General features: G+C 42.2%; 1 protein-coding gene across 1 annotated transcript in view; it reads left to right on the forward strand.

Moving 5' to 3' along the window:
* LOC143330076 (titin-like) overlaps positions 1 to 15,089 on the forward strand; it is a 182,704-nt gene that overhangs the window by 39,258 nt on the left and 128,357 nt on the right. The window contains exons 37-60 of the mRNA XM_076746252.1: positions 2,435 to 2,713; positions 3,030 to 3,596; positions 3,821 to 4,102; positions 4,187 to 4,465; positions 4,571 to 4,852; positions 4,952 to 5,230; positions 5,321 to 5,608; positions 5,735 to 6,013; positions 6,103 to 6,384; positions 6,721 to 6,999; positions 7,391 to 7,669; positions 9,343 to 9,618; positions 9,699 to 9,977; positions 10,073 to 10,351; positions 10,447 to 10,734; positions 10,821 to 11,099; positions 11,379 to 11,660; positions 12,213 to 12,491; positions 12,579 to 12,860; positions 12,948 to 13,226; positions 13,347 to 13,634; positions 13,745 to 14,023; positions 14,110 to 14,391; positions 14,556 to 14,834. Coding sequence (XP_076602367.1) covers positions 2,435 to 2,713; positions 3,030 to 3,596; positions 3,821 to 4,102; positions 4,187 to 4,465; positions 4,571 to 4,852; positions 4,952 to 5,230; positions 5,321 to 5,608; positions 5,735 to 6,013; positions 6,103 to 6,384; positions 6,721 to 6,999; positions 7,391 to 7,669; positions 9,343 to 9,618; positions 9,699 to 9,977; positions 10,073 to 10,351; positions 10,447 to 10,734; positions 10,821 to 11,099; positions 11,379 to 11,660; positions 12,213 to 12,491; positions 12,579 to 12,860; positions 12,948 to 13,226; positions 13,347 to 13,634; positions 13,745 to 14,023; positions 14,110 to 14,391; positions 14,556 to 14,834 — 7,026 coding nt within the window. The remainder of the gene's footprint in view (positions 1 to 2,434; positions 2,714 to 3,029; positions 3,597 to 3,820; positions 4,103 to 4,186; positions 4,466 to 4,570; positions 4,853 to 4,951; positions 5,231 to 5,320; positions 5,609 to 5,734; positions 6,014 to 6,102; positions 6,385 to 6,720; positions 7,000 to 7,390; positions 7,670 to 9,342; positions 9,619 to 9,698; positions 9,978 to 10,072; positions 10,352 to 10,446; positions 10,735 to 10,820; positions 11,100 to 11,378; positions 11,661 to 12,212; positions 12,492 to 12,578; positions 12,861 to 12,947; positions 13,227 to 13,346; positions 13,635 to 13,744; positions 14,024 to 14,109; positions 14,392 to 14,555; positions 14,835 to 15,089) is intronic.

Consider the following 15,089-nt stretch of genomic DNA (forward strand, 5'->3'; position numbering starts at 1 on the left):
AAGAGCAAAGAACTGCAGTTTGCGAGGCAACTTCAGAGTTCTCAGCAAAGACCGATGTCATGTCTGTTCAACCAAAGAAAGAGTTAGCACAAACAAAAAACATTCAGTCCATTCATTCTTTATCAGCTCTACAAAAGGAAGGCATACTTAACATTACCAAGCCTGATCAGCATGTGGCAGCACAGAAACAGGAAAAGGCTAGAAGGCATGCTGCTACATCAGAAGAGAGAATGGAGATCACAGCAGATCATCATAAAGATATTGAGGTGTCCATGATCGGGGTTCAGTCACAGCTTCGAACTGAGCCCAGGCCTTTAAGTATCCTCACGGTCTCCTCCCAGCCCATGCAGCTGCCCAAGGAGATTCCTTTCATTACTGATGTGAAGCAGCAGCGAGCATTAGTCCAGAAAGAGGATCACTGGAATATCATGCATTCTTTGAACATCACAGACACTCAGACTCTGGAGGAGGGTCATACCGTTAGCCTCAAAACTCGTGAAAAATTCAAGCCTAGGATGATAACTGAGCCTAAGATCTCCAAAAAAACTGTTTTTATAGAGGAGAAAGCAGCAGCCATTGAAAGCTGCACAATTTTAGAAGCTGCTGAACAAGACTTTGCAGTTCAGATCCAGGAAGGCCAGTCAGTCCGACAGTCTGTGTTGCTAGAAGAAAAGCAGGTCATTAGGGGAGAGCAGTCATGTGAGATACATAAATCTGAGGGCTCAACTGTCAACATCGTGACACAACCTGAAGCAGTTCTGTCTGTTCATGAGTCTCGGGACACTCAGACTCTACCTAAAGAACTCAATTTTTTCATTCAGATTCCCAAACCGTCAAGCTTGAATATACGACGTCAACTCAGAGATGCTCTTCAGTCTGCTGTGGCCAGTGACCAACCAGTGTTACTAGCCGACATTGTAGGAAGGTTAGATGCAGTTGAAATACAGGAGGTGAAGGTTCAGAAAGAGCCCAAGCAGGCCACATACACATACCTGATCACAACACCATGTGTCCCCATGGAGATCACATTGTCTTTTGGAGGCACATACCCTCAGACAGCTGACTTCAGATCCGAACTCCAGGCAGCTTTGCATGCTATGGTTTTCCATGAACCACAAAGTCTTACATCAGAACAACCAGGTACCATGCAGATTGACAAGCCTCAGAAAGCACTGCTCTGCTCAGAGCCCTCCAAAGAGATGTTGTCACCTGTAGTGGACACTTTGATGGTGGCAGAGAGTGCAGTTGGGGTTCCTCCTGCTGTATTTCATTCTGCAGCCATCAGAACTGAAGCCACGACTTCCTTCCAAAGCACAGCTGTTCAGAGTCTGTCTGAAATCCACGAGGTGAGCAGGAAGACAGTCAGGTCAGAGAGGGATGGCACCACTGCTGAAGTGGCCATGACAGTGCCTGTTGGTCAGGTTTCTGCTGAGCGAGGAGTGGATATTTTTGCCCACAGAGAAGCCAAAGAGGAGTTTCTTTCAGAGGCAGTTATGATCAGCGAGTCCTCCGACAGTCTGGTTGATTATCCTGTTGTCACAGATTGCCTGGAAGATGTTTGCATTGAGGAAAATGGCAAGGCCATTTTTACTGCCATCATAAAGTATGTCACCAAAGTCAACTGGTTTTTCAATGGCCAATTGGTGAAATCTGGCAAAGAGTTCAAGTGTTCTAAAGACCATGACACATACACCCTAGTTATCGACCCAGTTTTCAAGGAGAAGCATCAAGGAGAGTATGTCTGTGAGGCTGAGAGTGAAGCTGGAAAGACTACAACATCTTCAAGACTCACTGTGGTCTCAAGAGGTTTGATGATGGCAATTCTTTGATATCATCATCAACTAACTTCACACATTGAATTTCCAATTCTGTTGTCTGCAAATCTCAACCATAAGTCGAGCTGCACATGAACTTGGGACCATATTTATGAGTTGAAGTCCATGAAATCCTTTAAAAGACTAAACTGAAAACACAAGGTCTATCATGGTTGATTTGGGTTTTTTCCAAGTAAAACTAAATTTGGGGTTTGAGGTTTTCACCAGACACCAGTGACATCCTCACTTTTCCTTCAAGCCTTCATTCCTTTTTCATTTATTTCTCCACAAGCATATCATCACCATATCCATTCTCCTGTCCTTCCAAGGATTCACCTTTGAGTCCATATCTGTACACATTCATCAGTCCTCATTCCTGCTCCATTCCTCTTTGCATGCTTTCACTCCCTTTCTTATCACAGAATCCCTTTCATGACATCTTCATCCTACATCTAATACCACTTTTCTTCCTCCACAGTCACAACAGAATAACATTGTGTGTGTCACTTTTCCATCCCAGGATCACCACCTCCAGTACAAACATTCCTTTTTGCTTCCATTTCAAATACTCTTGTTTATTTACTTTGTCTTGTTGTCTTTCTTTTTCTCCAAAACCACAGTGAAACCTGTATTCAGGCACAGAATTGTCCCTGTGGAGATCAACATCGGCAACGCTGCCAAGTTTGAATGTGAAACTGAGGATGCTCCGAATGTGAGCTTCAAGTGGTTCAAAGATGGCCACCACATCAAAGAGGGTGATAAATACAGGGTTATCAGTCGATTCAGCACTTCCTCTCTGGAACTTCTGAGCACAACCAAGGACGATAGTGGTGAATACACCTGCAAGGCATCCAATCAGCATGGCAGTGATGAATGCTCTGCCTCTCTAAGCGTGACAGGTAAGAGCAATGCATGTTTCCTTCCTCTTCGCTGGTTGAGTTTGGCGCTGTTATTGGTGTTGAATGAAAGGTGAATCTTGTTCTAGTAGAGTTCTCTTTTCTACAAGGTGTCATTTCTCATGCTCTTCTTTGCTGGTCTTCTTTTGATAAACATTGGTCCCTGAAAGCTTGTGTTTCACTCGCTTAGTTCGAATAGTTTTTTAAGCTTTCTTGCTCGGCTGGTTTGTTTTTGTCAGATTGGCAGGTGTTTGTTAAGGTAAATTAACAGGGTATAAAGTTGCCACTAATGTGTTTCTCTTTTTCCTAACTCTTATAGAGCAATTCCCTCCTGCCTTTATAACTAAACCTGACCCTCAGACTGTGTTTGTTGGAAAGAGGGTAATGATACAGTGTGTAATAACAGGATCTGCTCCATTGAATGTTGTCTGGCTCAAAGACAACCAGGCATTACCCAAAGCGCCTACAAACTACCAAACCTCTTGTGAAAACAATAAACACACTCTTTGCATAAGCAAACTTGACCCAGCTGACAGGGGCCTTTATATGTGCAAGGTGTCAAATAACGTTGGGACAGCTGAGTGCAGCATGGAGCTGCTTGTTATTGATAAGCCCAACTTTGTAAAGCCCCTGGGTCCAACTGCCGCTGTGGTCGGAGCTCCTCTGCACCTTGAGTGTCAGGTGGATGAGGACACCGGAGTAACTGTCACCTGGACCAGAGATGGTAGAAAAGTCCACCAGTCTCCAGACTGTAAACTGTCTTTTGAGGATAAGACAGTTACTCTTGATATCCTAAAGACCACACTGAAAGATTGTGGAAATTATGTGTGCACAGTGACGAACGAAGCTGGGAGTGCAGTTTGCTCCACTTCGGTGAAGGTACAAGGTAAGAGCTATCTAGTTAACCTTTATAGCTACTGCAGCATTTGAAGCTGTTGCAAATCTGCAGTACTGAAAATTAACATAATTTGAATCACTTTAGATGGTAAGTGTAGCTCCATCTGATTTTTCCCCAAGTCTTCAATCTCTTCTCTTTCAATGCTTGGTTGTTATTTTCAAAGTACTTCTTTGACCTCACAATGGCTCTTTTTAACCACACACCTCTTCCAGAGCCACCAGTCTTTGTAAAGAGGCTGGAAGCCACCACAGTTTGGAAGCAAGACACTACTGCACGACTGCAGTGCAGCGTCAAAGGATCCCCCGAACTTCACACCAGCTGGTTCTTTAATAACAGTGAGCTGTCTGTCGGTGGCAGATATAATATCAGTCTCAAGGATGGTGTCACCACTCTTGAGATACAGGACGTCATGTTGAGTGACAGTGGAAACTACACCTGTGAGGTTCTCAATGAGTCTGGCTGTGAAAGCTGCAGCACTAAAGTAACAGTAAAAGGTGTGTAAATGTTGACAATTTTATTACAGAACCAGAATGTTAGTCAGATTAAGAACTTGTCTAACTCAAGTTGTTCCCCTTTAGAACCGCCATCTTTCAGAAAAGAATTACTCTCTGTAGAGGCAGTCAGAGGATCTGTAGCTGTATTCGAGCGTGAGATTGCAGGCTCTGCGCCATTCGAGGTGACCTGGAAAAAGAATAAGAAACGCCTGTCCCCAGACAAGAAATACAGAATATTATCCCGGGGATCCCTGACCTCTCTGGAGATCCACTCATTTGAGAGTGCTGACGCTGGAGAATATGAATGTGTTGTGTCAAATGAGGTTGGATCAGTAGCCTCAAAGTCAGTGGCTAAGCAGAGAGGTTAGTGATGTAAAAAATACAGGATATACTTTTAAACTTCAATTATAACTATAGTTGTACTTCTCTTAGCTGTTTATATAATTATTACTAATACTGTTATTTCAGAACCACCTATGTTCTCAAAGAGGATTGACAGTGCTACAGCTGTGTTGGGGAATACAGTGAAGCTACAAGGAACCCTAAAAGGCTCAGCTCCCATCACTGTCAAATGGATGAAAGACTCTGAGATGCTAAGAGATGACGATCCAAATGTCAGAATGACGTTTGAGAACAACATCGTTAGCATTTCCTTCTCATCTGTTGAGATCAAGCATGGTGGCAAGTATACTTGTCTCACTGAAAATGAGGCTGGACAGCAGAAATGTGAAGCTGTTTTATCAGTTCAAGGTTAGAACCATAAATTCCTGTTTATTAGAAATATTTCCAAACTACAGATTTAGATATATGCAGATGTTTGTAAATTCTAAAACCCATGTTGTATCACAGAACCTGCTAGGATCTTAGAGAAAGCAGCGTCCATCAGTGTGACTGCAGGAGATTCGGCAACATTGGGGTGCACGATTTCCGGAAGCCCAGATCTCAAAGTGAAATGGTTTAAAGATGGCAAAGAAATGATCAGTGGCCGTAAATATAAAATGACGGTGAAGGAGAACACTGCCATCTTAAAGATTCTCACAGCAGATAAAGGCGACACTTCAGAGTACAAGATGGAGGTGTCCAATAAAGTCGGAAAAGACCAGTGCACCTGCTCAGTCACTGTTATAGGTTAGTTTTAGCGAAGAATACATTGTTAAGAACAACTTAAAGAGTTTGCCCTTTATGCCAGTTATATGTTTGATATGTTTTTTTACACAGATCGTGCAGTTCCACCATCCTTCACCAAAACTCTAAAGAAAGTGGATGGGAGTATTGGTAGTACTGTTACTTTGGAATGCAGAGTCTCTGGATCTCAGCCACTGGTTGTTTTTTGGTACAAAGACAACAACGAAATCCACAGTGGTGACAAATATAAGCTTGATTACAGTGAGAGTACAGCTACTGTGACAATAACTGGCCTGGAGCAAAGAGATGGTGGAGTTTATACATGCCGGGCATCCAATGAGGCTGGAGAAAAAGAGACGAGTGGTACTTTGTCCGTCAGAGGTCAGAGAAGTTGAATTACTTTACCTTAAACCTGACATTCAACTGGCGTTTAGCAGACATTGCAAATGATACAAAGTTATAGGTAGGTTCTGAATATATGTTCTTTGTCTTCCCAAATAACTCCAGAACCTCCAGTCTTCACAGTGAAACCTGAATCCCAGGATGCTTCACCGGGATCAAATGTTGTCATAAAATCCGCCTTTACAGGATCAGCTCCTCTGGTTGTTAAATGGTTCAGAGAGGAGAAAGAGATTTTCACTGGGGGAAAATGTTTTATAAAGAAAGACGCCTCTTCGAGCTCCTTGGAGCTTCATTCCGTGAAACCAAGTGACTCCGCTAAATACACATGCCAAGTATCCAATGAGGCTGGGAAGGTGGATTGCACTGCAGTCCTGTTTGTAAAAGGTGCTGTTTCATTCTTTCTTTTAAAAAGGTGATTCACCGAGCTGCTGTTTTCTTAATCTTTTCCTTTTACTGTTACTGTTAATTTACAGAAGCCCCAACATTTACAATGAAGTTTGAGCCTTCACAGCTGCTGAAAACTGGACAAACCTTGAAGTTGTCATGCAAAGTGCAGGGCACCCCTGTTATTAGCATCACATGGTTTAAAAATGGCTCCGAAATCACTTCAGACCACAGACATACAATGTCCTTTGACAGCTCAATAGCAACTCTGGAGGTAGAGAACTGTTCTGTGGAGGACGGTGGAGATTATGTTTGCATGTGTTCCAGCGAGGCCGGCAGAGACCAGTGCAGCAGCTCAGTAGCAGTGAAAGGTTGGTGTTTCCCATGCAAACTTTAGACTGTTGGCGTGAAGTCTGGTCCACATTGTTCGTCAGCATGTTCAGACCTGGGACTTGATTCCTTTTCTTCAAGAACTCATGTATTTCAGTTGCTCTTTTTTCCTGACATACTGCAGAGAATCAACGCACCTTCATTGGTGTTTTGAATTTTGAGATAACCAATGAGAGTGGAGAGTTTGTAATCTGAAGACTCTGAACAGTTAAATGAATTCTGTGGACCAAACTGGCCTCATGAGACTAGTACATACTCATCAGCTCTTTAACGTCTCTGAATATAATTTTTTTTTTTTTTTTGTCTTTTTTTTATAGAGCCTCCAGTTTTTGTGAGGCCTTTCAATTCAGCTGAGCTTGTAAAGGGAACTGGCATTCTCTTGGAGGGAACCATTTCAGGTTCCCCTCCATTTGAAATAAGTTGCTTCCTCAATGATAAGCTGATCAGAATCGACAAAGGTCATAAGTTCAGTGTTGAAAACGACAGAGTCACTCTTCAGATCTTAAACTGCGACACCAGAGATGCTGGGACATACCACTGTACTGTTGCAAACGATGTTGGGGAGACATCTTGTTCTTGCCAAATTTCACTGAAAGGTTAGTCAAAGGACAGTGTCAAATATGTCCACAAAGTTTATCTGTCTGCATGCTGCCAAATTGCCAATGAATGTTTATGCAAATTTCAGCAATTGCATTTTGGGCATGTTGGAAAAATTCTGGCAGGGAAAAATGTGCAGATTCTTTTGTGATAATAAAAATGTAATTAGGGCACCATGACATTTCTCCAGAGAGTATTTTGCTTGTCCTAAATAGTTATGTATTCTTTTAGTTAGAGAGGAGATAAGGTTGCTGCACTTGTTTTTCTTAATTTAGGCAGTCAGCTGAATGTTTGACCAGGAAGATACAAATTTGCAATGTGGGTCATGTGTGTCTGTGTAAATCTCTCTACATACAGCCTGCAGTCTGACTTGTGGTCTTCTTTCACTAGAACCACCATCATTTGTTCAGAGAGTAGAGGATATGTCCTGCATGGTGGGCTCTGAGATCTCTATGAAGTGCATGTTGTCTGGATCACTTCCCATGACTTTCTCCTGGATCAAGGATGGTCATGAGCTCACAGAAGATGAGCATGTTAAGATGTCCTCTGAAATCAAAAGTGCCGTGTTGAATTTGAAAAATGCTCAGATATCACACGGTGGGAAATACGTCTGTGAGGCACAGAACAAAGCTGGAACTGAGAGATGTGCCGCTGTGCTCATAGTGACAGGTTTGTAGGATGTTTGTGACTTTTAATGTCTTAACTGTTGTCGCTTTTATGTCAAGCTTGACGTTTCATCTGTTGCAGTAAGACCTGTTCACTAGTAGCAGCTAACTCAATTTTGGATCATTTTGTCCCAGAGCCAGCAAGTATTTTAGAACATACACAGTCCATCGACGTAACCCAGGGCAATCTGGCCAGGCTTGAATGCAGATTCTCAGGCACCAAACCGCTGACATCGAGATGGATGAAGGCGAAAGAAGAGCTGACCTCAGGCCAGAGATACAAAATACAAAGCACAGACACCAGCTCTGTGCTCAAGATTTTTAAAACAGAAAAAAGTGATAGTGGTGAATACACCTTTGAGGTTTCGAACAGTGCTGCATGCAGTTCTTGTGAGGCAGCCGTTACTGTCTTAGGTCAGTTTATTGTAAAATTTTACATCTTTTATGAGATTTTCTTGTCTATTTTACTCATACAACATACTTGGCATTCTTTTTGCACTTTGTCTAAAACAGATGAAATTATTAAGCCATCTTTCACGCGAGAACTGAAGGAGACAGAAGCTATCAAAGGATCATTTGCTCATCTGGAGTGCCTTTTGTCCGGCTCCCTGCCGATGACGATACAGTGGTACAAAGATGAGAAAGAGATCCAGACCGATGAGAAACACAAATGCACATTTTTCGAAAATGTTGCTTTCCTGGAAATTGGTCGTCTTGACATTAAAGACAGCAGCAGCTATACCTGCGTGGCTAAAAACAAGGCAGGATCTGCCCAGTGCTCTGCGGCTTTGTTTGTTAAAGGTTTGAACTCATCTTACATCCTCAGTACTTTCTTGCGTTTTAAGGCATAATCACATTGTATGTGTTGTGACTATATTGTAATTTAAGTGTTGGGTTTTGTCCACCAACAGAGCCACCAAGCATTCTTGAAAAGCCCAAATCCATGAATGTTTTGCCTGGGTCAAAAGTTAGTTTTAATGTTCATGTCTCTGGCACTCCACCAATGACCATCAAATGGTTTACAAACAGGAAAGAGATTTTATCCAGTGACTACTGCGCTGTGTTTAAAGACAACACCTCAAGCTCACTGGAGCTCTTCTTTGCCAAATCTTCTGATTCTGGTGACTATGTCTGTGAGGTACAGAATGACGTGGGCTCCAGTTCATGCCGAGCAACACTATTTGTAAAAGGTTAATATTAGTCTTTCATCTTGATCAGTTTTCTTTAACTTGGAGTGATCACCACACTTAAGTAACTTTTGCATGTGTTCTTTTCAGAACCTCCTTTTTTCATTGAAAAACCTGAAGGTGTATCAGTTGCAAGAGTAGGAGGCAGTAAGGTATTCAAGTGTGAGGTTGCTGGTACTCCCGAGATCTCTGTGCATTGGTTCAGAGATGGAACTGAGATTCACCAAAGTGTCAAACACAAGATGTCATTTTTCAACTCTGTGGCCACCTTAGAGATTTGTGAAGTTAGTGAAAATGACAATGGGAATTACTTCTGCAAAGCCTGCAATGAAGCAGGCACAGAGAGTTGCACTGTCGAGCTGAAAGTCAAAGGTTGGTTTTCCTTTACATGTTTGCATCTTGTCAGTGTTTCAGTTAAAGTCAAGATCAAGTCAAAGCTTTCATCATTAATACAAATCAAAGGTTAGCTTGATTTGCTTTGTTATTTCAGAGCCCCCTTTGTTTGTTGAAGAGTTGACATCTGTTGAAGTTGTGAAAGGTTCCACAGCAGTGTTTGCTTGCAAAGTGGCAGGAAATGCTCCATTTAATGTCACATGGACCAAAGATAAAAAGGCAATCAAATCCAGCCAAAAGTATATTATTGACAACAGTGAAAATGTGAGCTTGAAAATCCAGGACTGTAAAGTGGAAGATGGTGGTACTTATCAGTGTGTGGTAGCCAATGAGGTTGGAAGTTGCTCTGGCTTCGCAGCTTTGTCTCTGAAAGGTTGGTTTTACTGATGGTTGTGAATCACACTGACATAAATTACTTTCTGGTATTACAATGAAATCTTTTCTTTGTATTAGTTCCTCCAACATTTGTTAAGAAGATAGAAAATGTCTCCATTATTGTGGGAGATGTTGCAGTCTTTCGCTGCACCATGGAAGGTTCTCTGCCTCTCTCTGTACAATGGCAAAAGGATGAGAACTGGATCCCAGAGAATCCAAAGATTGAGAGAATGTTCGTTAACAACGAGGCCACTCTCAGGATTCCTGCATGTGAGGCGACTCACAGTGGAAAATACACCTGCCATGTCATAAACGAGGCTGGGCAGGACAAATGCTTCGCCACCCTCGTAGTGCGAGGTACCTCTGCGTCATGCTTGATTCTTCTGCCTAACATTATAGCTCCCTCTAACGGTAATAATAAGTGTACTCACCTCTTTTTCTTGGTGTTATAGCACCACCTACAATCCAAGAGAAGCCAGAGGTAGTCAGAGTGACTTGTGGAGATCCAGTCAGTCTTGAGTGCAGGGTAGCTGGGACTCCTCATATCAGTGTAAGATGGACCAAAGATGGAAAAGAGCTCCAGTTAAGCAGAAAACATTATCTCTTCTATGAGAACAACCTCAGTAGTCTGAACATACAGTCGTCTCAGCTGGAAGACAGTGGAGAGTACCTGTTTGAAGCCACAAACTCTGTTGGGACCTGCAGTTCTAAAGTCATGCTGGTTGTTTTAGGTTTGTAAGATACTCGTCAACTCAACAAATATTGCAAGTTGTAGAATTGCATTGTTTCTTTGATTATAATTATCTTTTAATATGATTTTAAACAGAAGAGGTGATGCCTCCAATGTTCATTAAGAAATTAAAAAACATTCAAGCAATTATGGGTTCAGTGGTTAACATGGAGTGCAAAGTGGCCAGTTCTCTTCCACTGTCAGTTGAATGGAGCAAAGGGAAGCAAAAGATCAGCAAGAGCTCCAAATATAAACTTCTGCACATTGAAAATACTGTCTCACTGGAATTAAAACTGACTGAGGGTGCTGATACAGGAGAATACTCCTGTAAAGTTACCAACAAAGCAGGCAGCTGTGTGTGCAGTGGAGTTCTTACAGCTAAAGGTTAGCATTCAAAGTCAACCTTGTCAAATTTTTAACTCAAAGGCTTTAAGTCATGTATCATAATCATTTCTCTGTATGGATTTTAGTGCCGCCAAGATTCGTAACTGAGCCTGAGTCTCAGGCTGTTGTTTCAAAGTCTACTGTACTCTTCAGAAGTGTCTTTGAAGGAACACCTCCATTTATGGTGAAATGGTTCAAGGATGACATTGAACTCATCACTGGGCCATCATGTATGATTAGAGTGGAGAAATATTCTTCCTCTGTAGAGATCTACTCAGTTGGGACTCTGCAATCTGGAATTTATTCTTGCCAAGTTAGCAATGAAGCAGGCCTGGTGAAAAGTGCAGCAGAATTGTTGGTGAAAGGTTGGACTATTCTTTCTTTTGTCCACTACCGCCATCACCACTCAATTAACTCCATCTTTTTTTCTCCATTTTCACAGCTGATCTTTCTTCATTTTCATTATCTTTGCCTGGCCACTTTGCCATTTCTTTTCTTACCAGGAATATCTATGTTGTCTTCAGAGTCACCTGCCATCTGTTACAGCATCCAGTCACCTGTTCGCACCCTCCATACATCACACTGATGTTCAAGTGCTACTTTATGCTGATGATAGTAACTTGGTATTCTTTTTGACTTTGCAGAACCCCCTCAGTTTGTCCTGAAACTTCCTCCCACTACCTTTGTGAAGCAATGTGAGGGACACCGTTTCGAATGTAAAGTCACCAGTGCACACTCCCAGAATATGTGCTGGTACAAAAATGACCAAAAGATAACTGACGGGAACAACTATAAAATAATGTTTGTTGACTCAACTGCATACCTTCAGCTGCACACCACAAGGTTTGAGGATAATGGAATCTACACCTGTGAGGCTCGTAATGATGCTGGCAGTGCAAGCTGCAGCACCGTTCTCACAGTCCAAGGTCAGCTATTGAATATCTGTTCAGTCTTCAGTCTTGGCTACACAATGTTATTTTGTGGATTTTTTTCCCCTCTGAACTTGTGTAGCATGAAAAAGAAGGAATGAAATTCCCTTTTGATGACCTTTTGTACCTTTGTGTGAAAACCTCAGCGTGAAGTCCAACGGCCCCACTTTCTGTGTCAGTCAAAAATCTGATTACTTACTATAGAATTTCCTCTTTTTTTTCAGAGATATGCTTTCCCCAATTTTTGAGGGAATGACAGACATTATAGCCATAACTTACCTTTTTCATGTTAATGTCTGATCTCAGTATGATATGACCTACCTTCCAGTCATAGCATGAACATATGTGGGTGTTTCCGTTCTCTCAGTAAAGATTTTTGCTTTTCTGTCATCATCTGGATGGATTCCTTTAGCATGGACTGAACTGACGCATGCATGACCCTCAAGAAGAATTTCTGTTCTATGGAACTGCCAGACTGAAGTGCTTGAAGTGAAGACTTGGTCATCCACGAGTGTTACTTCTGTTAACATATGTCAATGTGTTTTCCAGAGTCCCCATCTTTTATTAAAACTCCAAACCCCATAGAGGGCACTAAAGGGAAAGATGCCAGCCTACACTGTGAGGTGCATGGCACTCCACCTTTCCAGATTAACTGGTACAAAGACAAAAGGCCACTGAAAGAGAGTAGGAAATACAAGATGGTCAGTGAGTCAAGTTCTGCCACTCTTCACATAATTAAACTGGAACAAGATGATGCTGGTCTTTACGAGTGCACGGTGTCAAACAGTGTAGGAACTGGATCCTGCCGCACTACCATTAGCCTAAAAGGTTAGTACAGAGTCAGTGGTGTTTCCTCAAAGCTTAGTCTTAGTGGGATTACTGCTCCTCACCTTTGATCTGTCCATCACTATCTAGAACCACCAGCATTTATCAAGAAACTGGTCGACCAGTCGGTGAGAGTCGGACAGCAACTGATACTTACAGCTACAGTGACAGGCTCTGAGCCTTTGACTGTGTCCTGGGTTCAGGACAAGGATCACATTCTCAGAGACGGTGACAACAGGAAGATCACCTTTGAGAATAGTGAGGTCAACCTTGTAGTGCCCAAGGTTGACCCATGCACAGCTGGTAAATACACCTGCCAGCTGAGGAATGACTCTGGAGTTGTGGAGTCTGTGTCCCAAGTGACTGTTCTAGGTTTGTGGAGCTCCAGATTTTATTACATTACCGTCATTGACAGCATAAGGATTTGTTTAGCTTAACATCTTCTTCCCTAATTTCTAGAACCAGCTGCTGTTGTGGGTAGTCCAGAGTCCTTGAACATCAAGTCAGGAGAAAATGCAGCTCTTGAGGTCACAGTATCTGGCTCGCCAGAACTGAAAACTAAGTGGTTCAAGGATAACAAAGAGCTCTCTGCTGGTGCCAAGTATCAGATGTCCTTCACAAAGAAGGTTGCTGCCCTGAAGATTCGGTCTGCTGATAAAGCAGATGCTGGAGAGTACAAGCTAGAGGTTACAAACCATGTTGGTACAGCTTTCTGCAAAACTAAGCTCTCTGTCTCAGGTTGGTGGCAATTATATACATGCCTGTTCACACTGCCTTATCGTCTCATGAAATTTGTTGGCTTTTTAATTAGCTAGTTAATTCAGAAATGCTTTAAACCTTGTTGTTTTTTGACAATAGATAAATTTATTCCACCGAGTTTCATAAGGAAGCTGAGAGACACCCACCTTGTTGTGGGTAAGCCTGGTGAAATGGAGTGTAAGGTCACTGGCTCTGCTCCTTTAACAACTTCCTGGTTCCACAACGGCCAGGAGATCAAGAGTGGGCCAAACTATGAAATTAGCTGCACTGACAATAACTGTAAACTGAGTGTTCTAATAATCAAGATGTCAGATTCTGGCAAATACACATGTAAAGCTGTAAATGCTGCAGGAGCCAGTGAAACGAGTGCTTCAATGAATGTGACAGGTCAGTAAATGTGAATAAGGCCGGCAACAGAACAAGCACAAGCACAGGATCAAGCTCTTTATGCAAAGACAATGACTATCTTACAATACATCTATTTTTTTATAACCCAGAACCTCCATCTTTTGTGGAAGCACCTGAAGTAAAGGAAACATTACCCGGAAAAAACGTGTCTTTCTTGGCTAAAGTGAAAGGGAGTACCCCCTTGAAAGTCAAATGGTTCAGGGGAGCCAAGGAAATGCAGCATGGAAGAGGCTGCGAGATCACCCTGAAGGACAATGTCGCCACTTTGTTGCTTCACAGAGTCGAAAAGTCCCATGCAGGAGAGTACACCTGCCAGATCATTAATGATGCTGGGAAGGAAAGCTACCCAGTTTACCTTGTTGTGAAAGGTTTGTTAAAACAACACCTTTTTAAACCATCTGTGCACTTCTAAGAGTGAATTTTATGTAACTGATAATGGAATTACCTCTCTCAGAACCAGTCCACTTCACGAAGAAGCTGAGAGACATTTCCTCTGAAAAGGGCAAGCCTCTGAGGCTTGAGGTCACATTCGCTGGAACCCCCAAGGTAAATGTGACGTGGAAGAAGGATGGTGAATATATCTGGGCCTCACATCAGTACAATGTGATCACCACAGACGCCTCCTGCATTCTGGAGGTTCTTAACTCTGACAGGATTGAGGCAGCCGGTAGATACTCTTGTGAAATAGACAATGGAGTCGGAAGTGACAGATGTGATGCGCAAGTCTCAATTCTAGGTAAAATTATCAATGTGCATGTTTTTGTGCATTGTGTTCGGTTGTACTAATTAATGATCATTCTTTCATTTATTCAGATTTTCTTTAATCCATTCTTTCATTTATTCATCAAAAACTCAACATCTGGAGTTATACTAAATCATCATAATCGTCTTTCGCTTCAGAACGACCGTATTTTGTTGAAAAAATGGAGCCAGTGGAGGTAACTGTGGGTGATGCGGTTACCCTTGAATGCCGTATTGTGGGAACACCTGACATCTCCATCGCTTGGTTTAAAGGTGATGGAAAGCTGCGCAAGTCCAACACTTGCTCAATGGACTTCACAAATGGTGTGGCCACTTTGAAACTGATCAAAACAACTAAGTTTGATGATGGTGAATACATCTGCAAGGCAGAGAACCGAGTCGGTTCGGCCTCCACCAGCTGTAACATGATGGTGAAAGGTGATGCTCTTTTCCATTTTGTCTTTTTTCATGAATCCTGCTGTGATTTGTATCGAATCATCATTTTGTTCAACTGACTTGTTCAGTGACAAATCTTCTTTTCTGTTACTGGATCCTCTCCTTAGAATTGTCCCACATTAAAAACAGTGACTCGTTCCTTTGGTTTGAAGATTACCTTTGGTGAAATATGCAAATCTTGGCAAAAACACAGTTGTAGCTTTCTCTTAATAGTGTTTTTGATACGTTAATATTTAA

The sequence above is a fragment of the Chaetodon auriga genome, chromosome 13 (genome assembly GCF_051107435.1).
Source record: "Chaetodon auriga isolate fChaAug3 chromosome 13, fChaAug3.hap1, whole genome shotgun sequence".
Lineage (NCBI taxonomy): Eukaryota > Metazoa > Chordata > Actinopteri > Chaetodontiformes > Chaetodontidae > Chaetodon > Chaetodon auriga.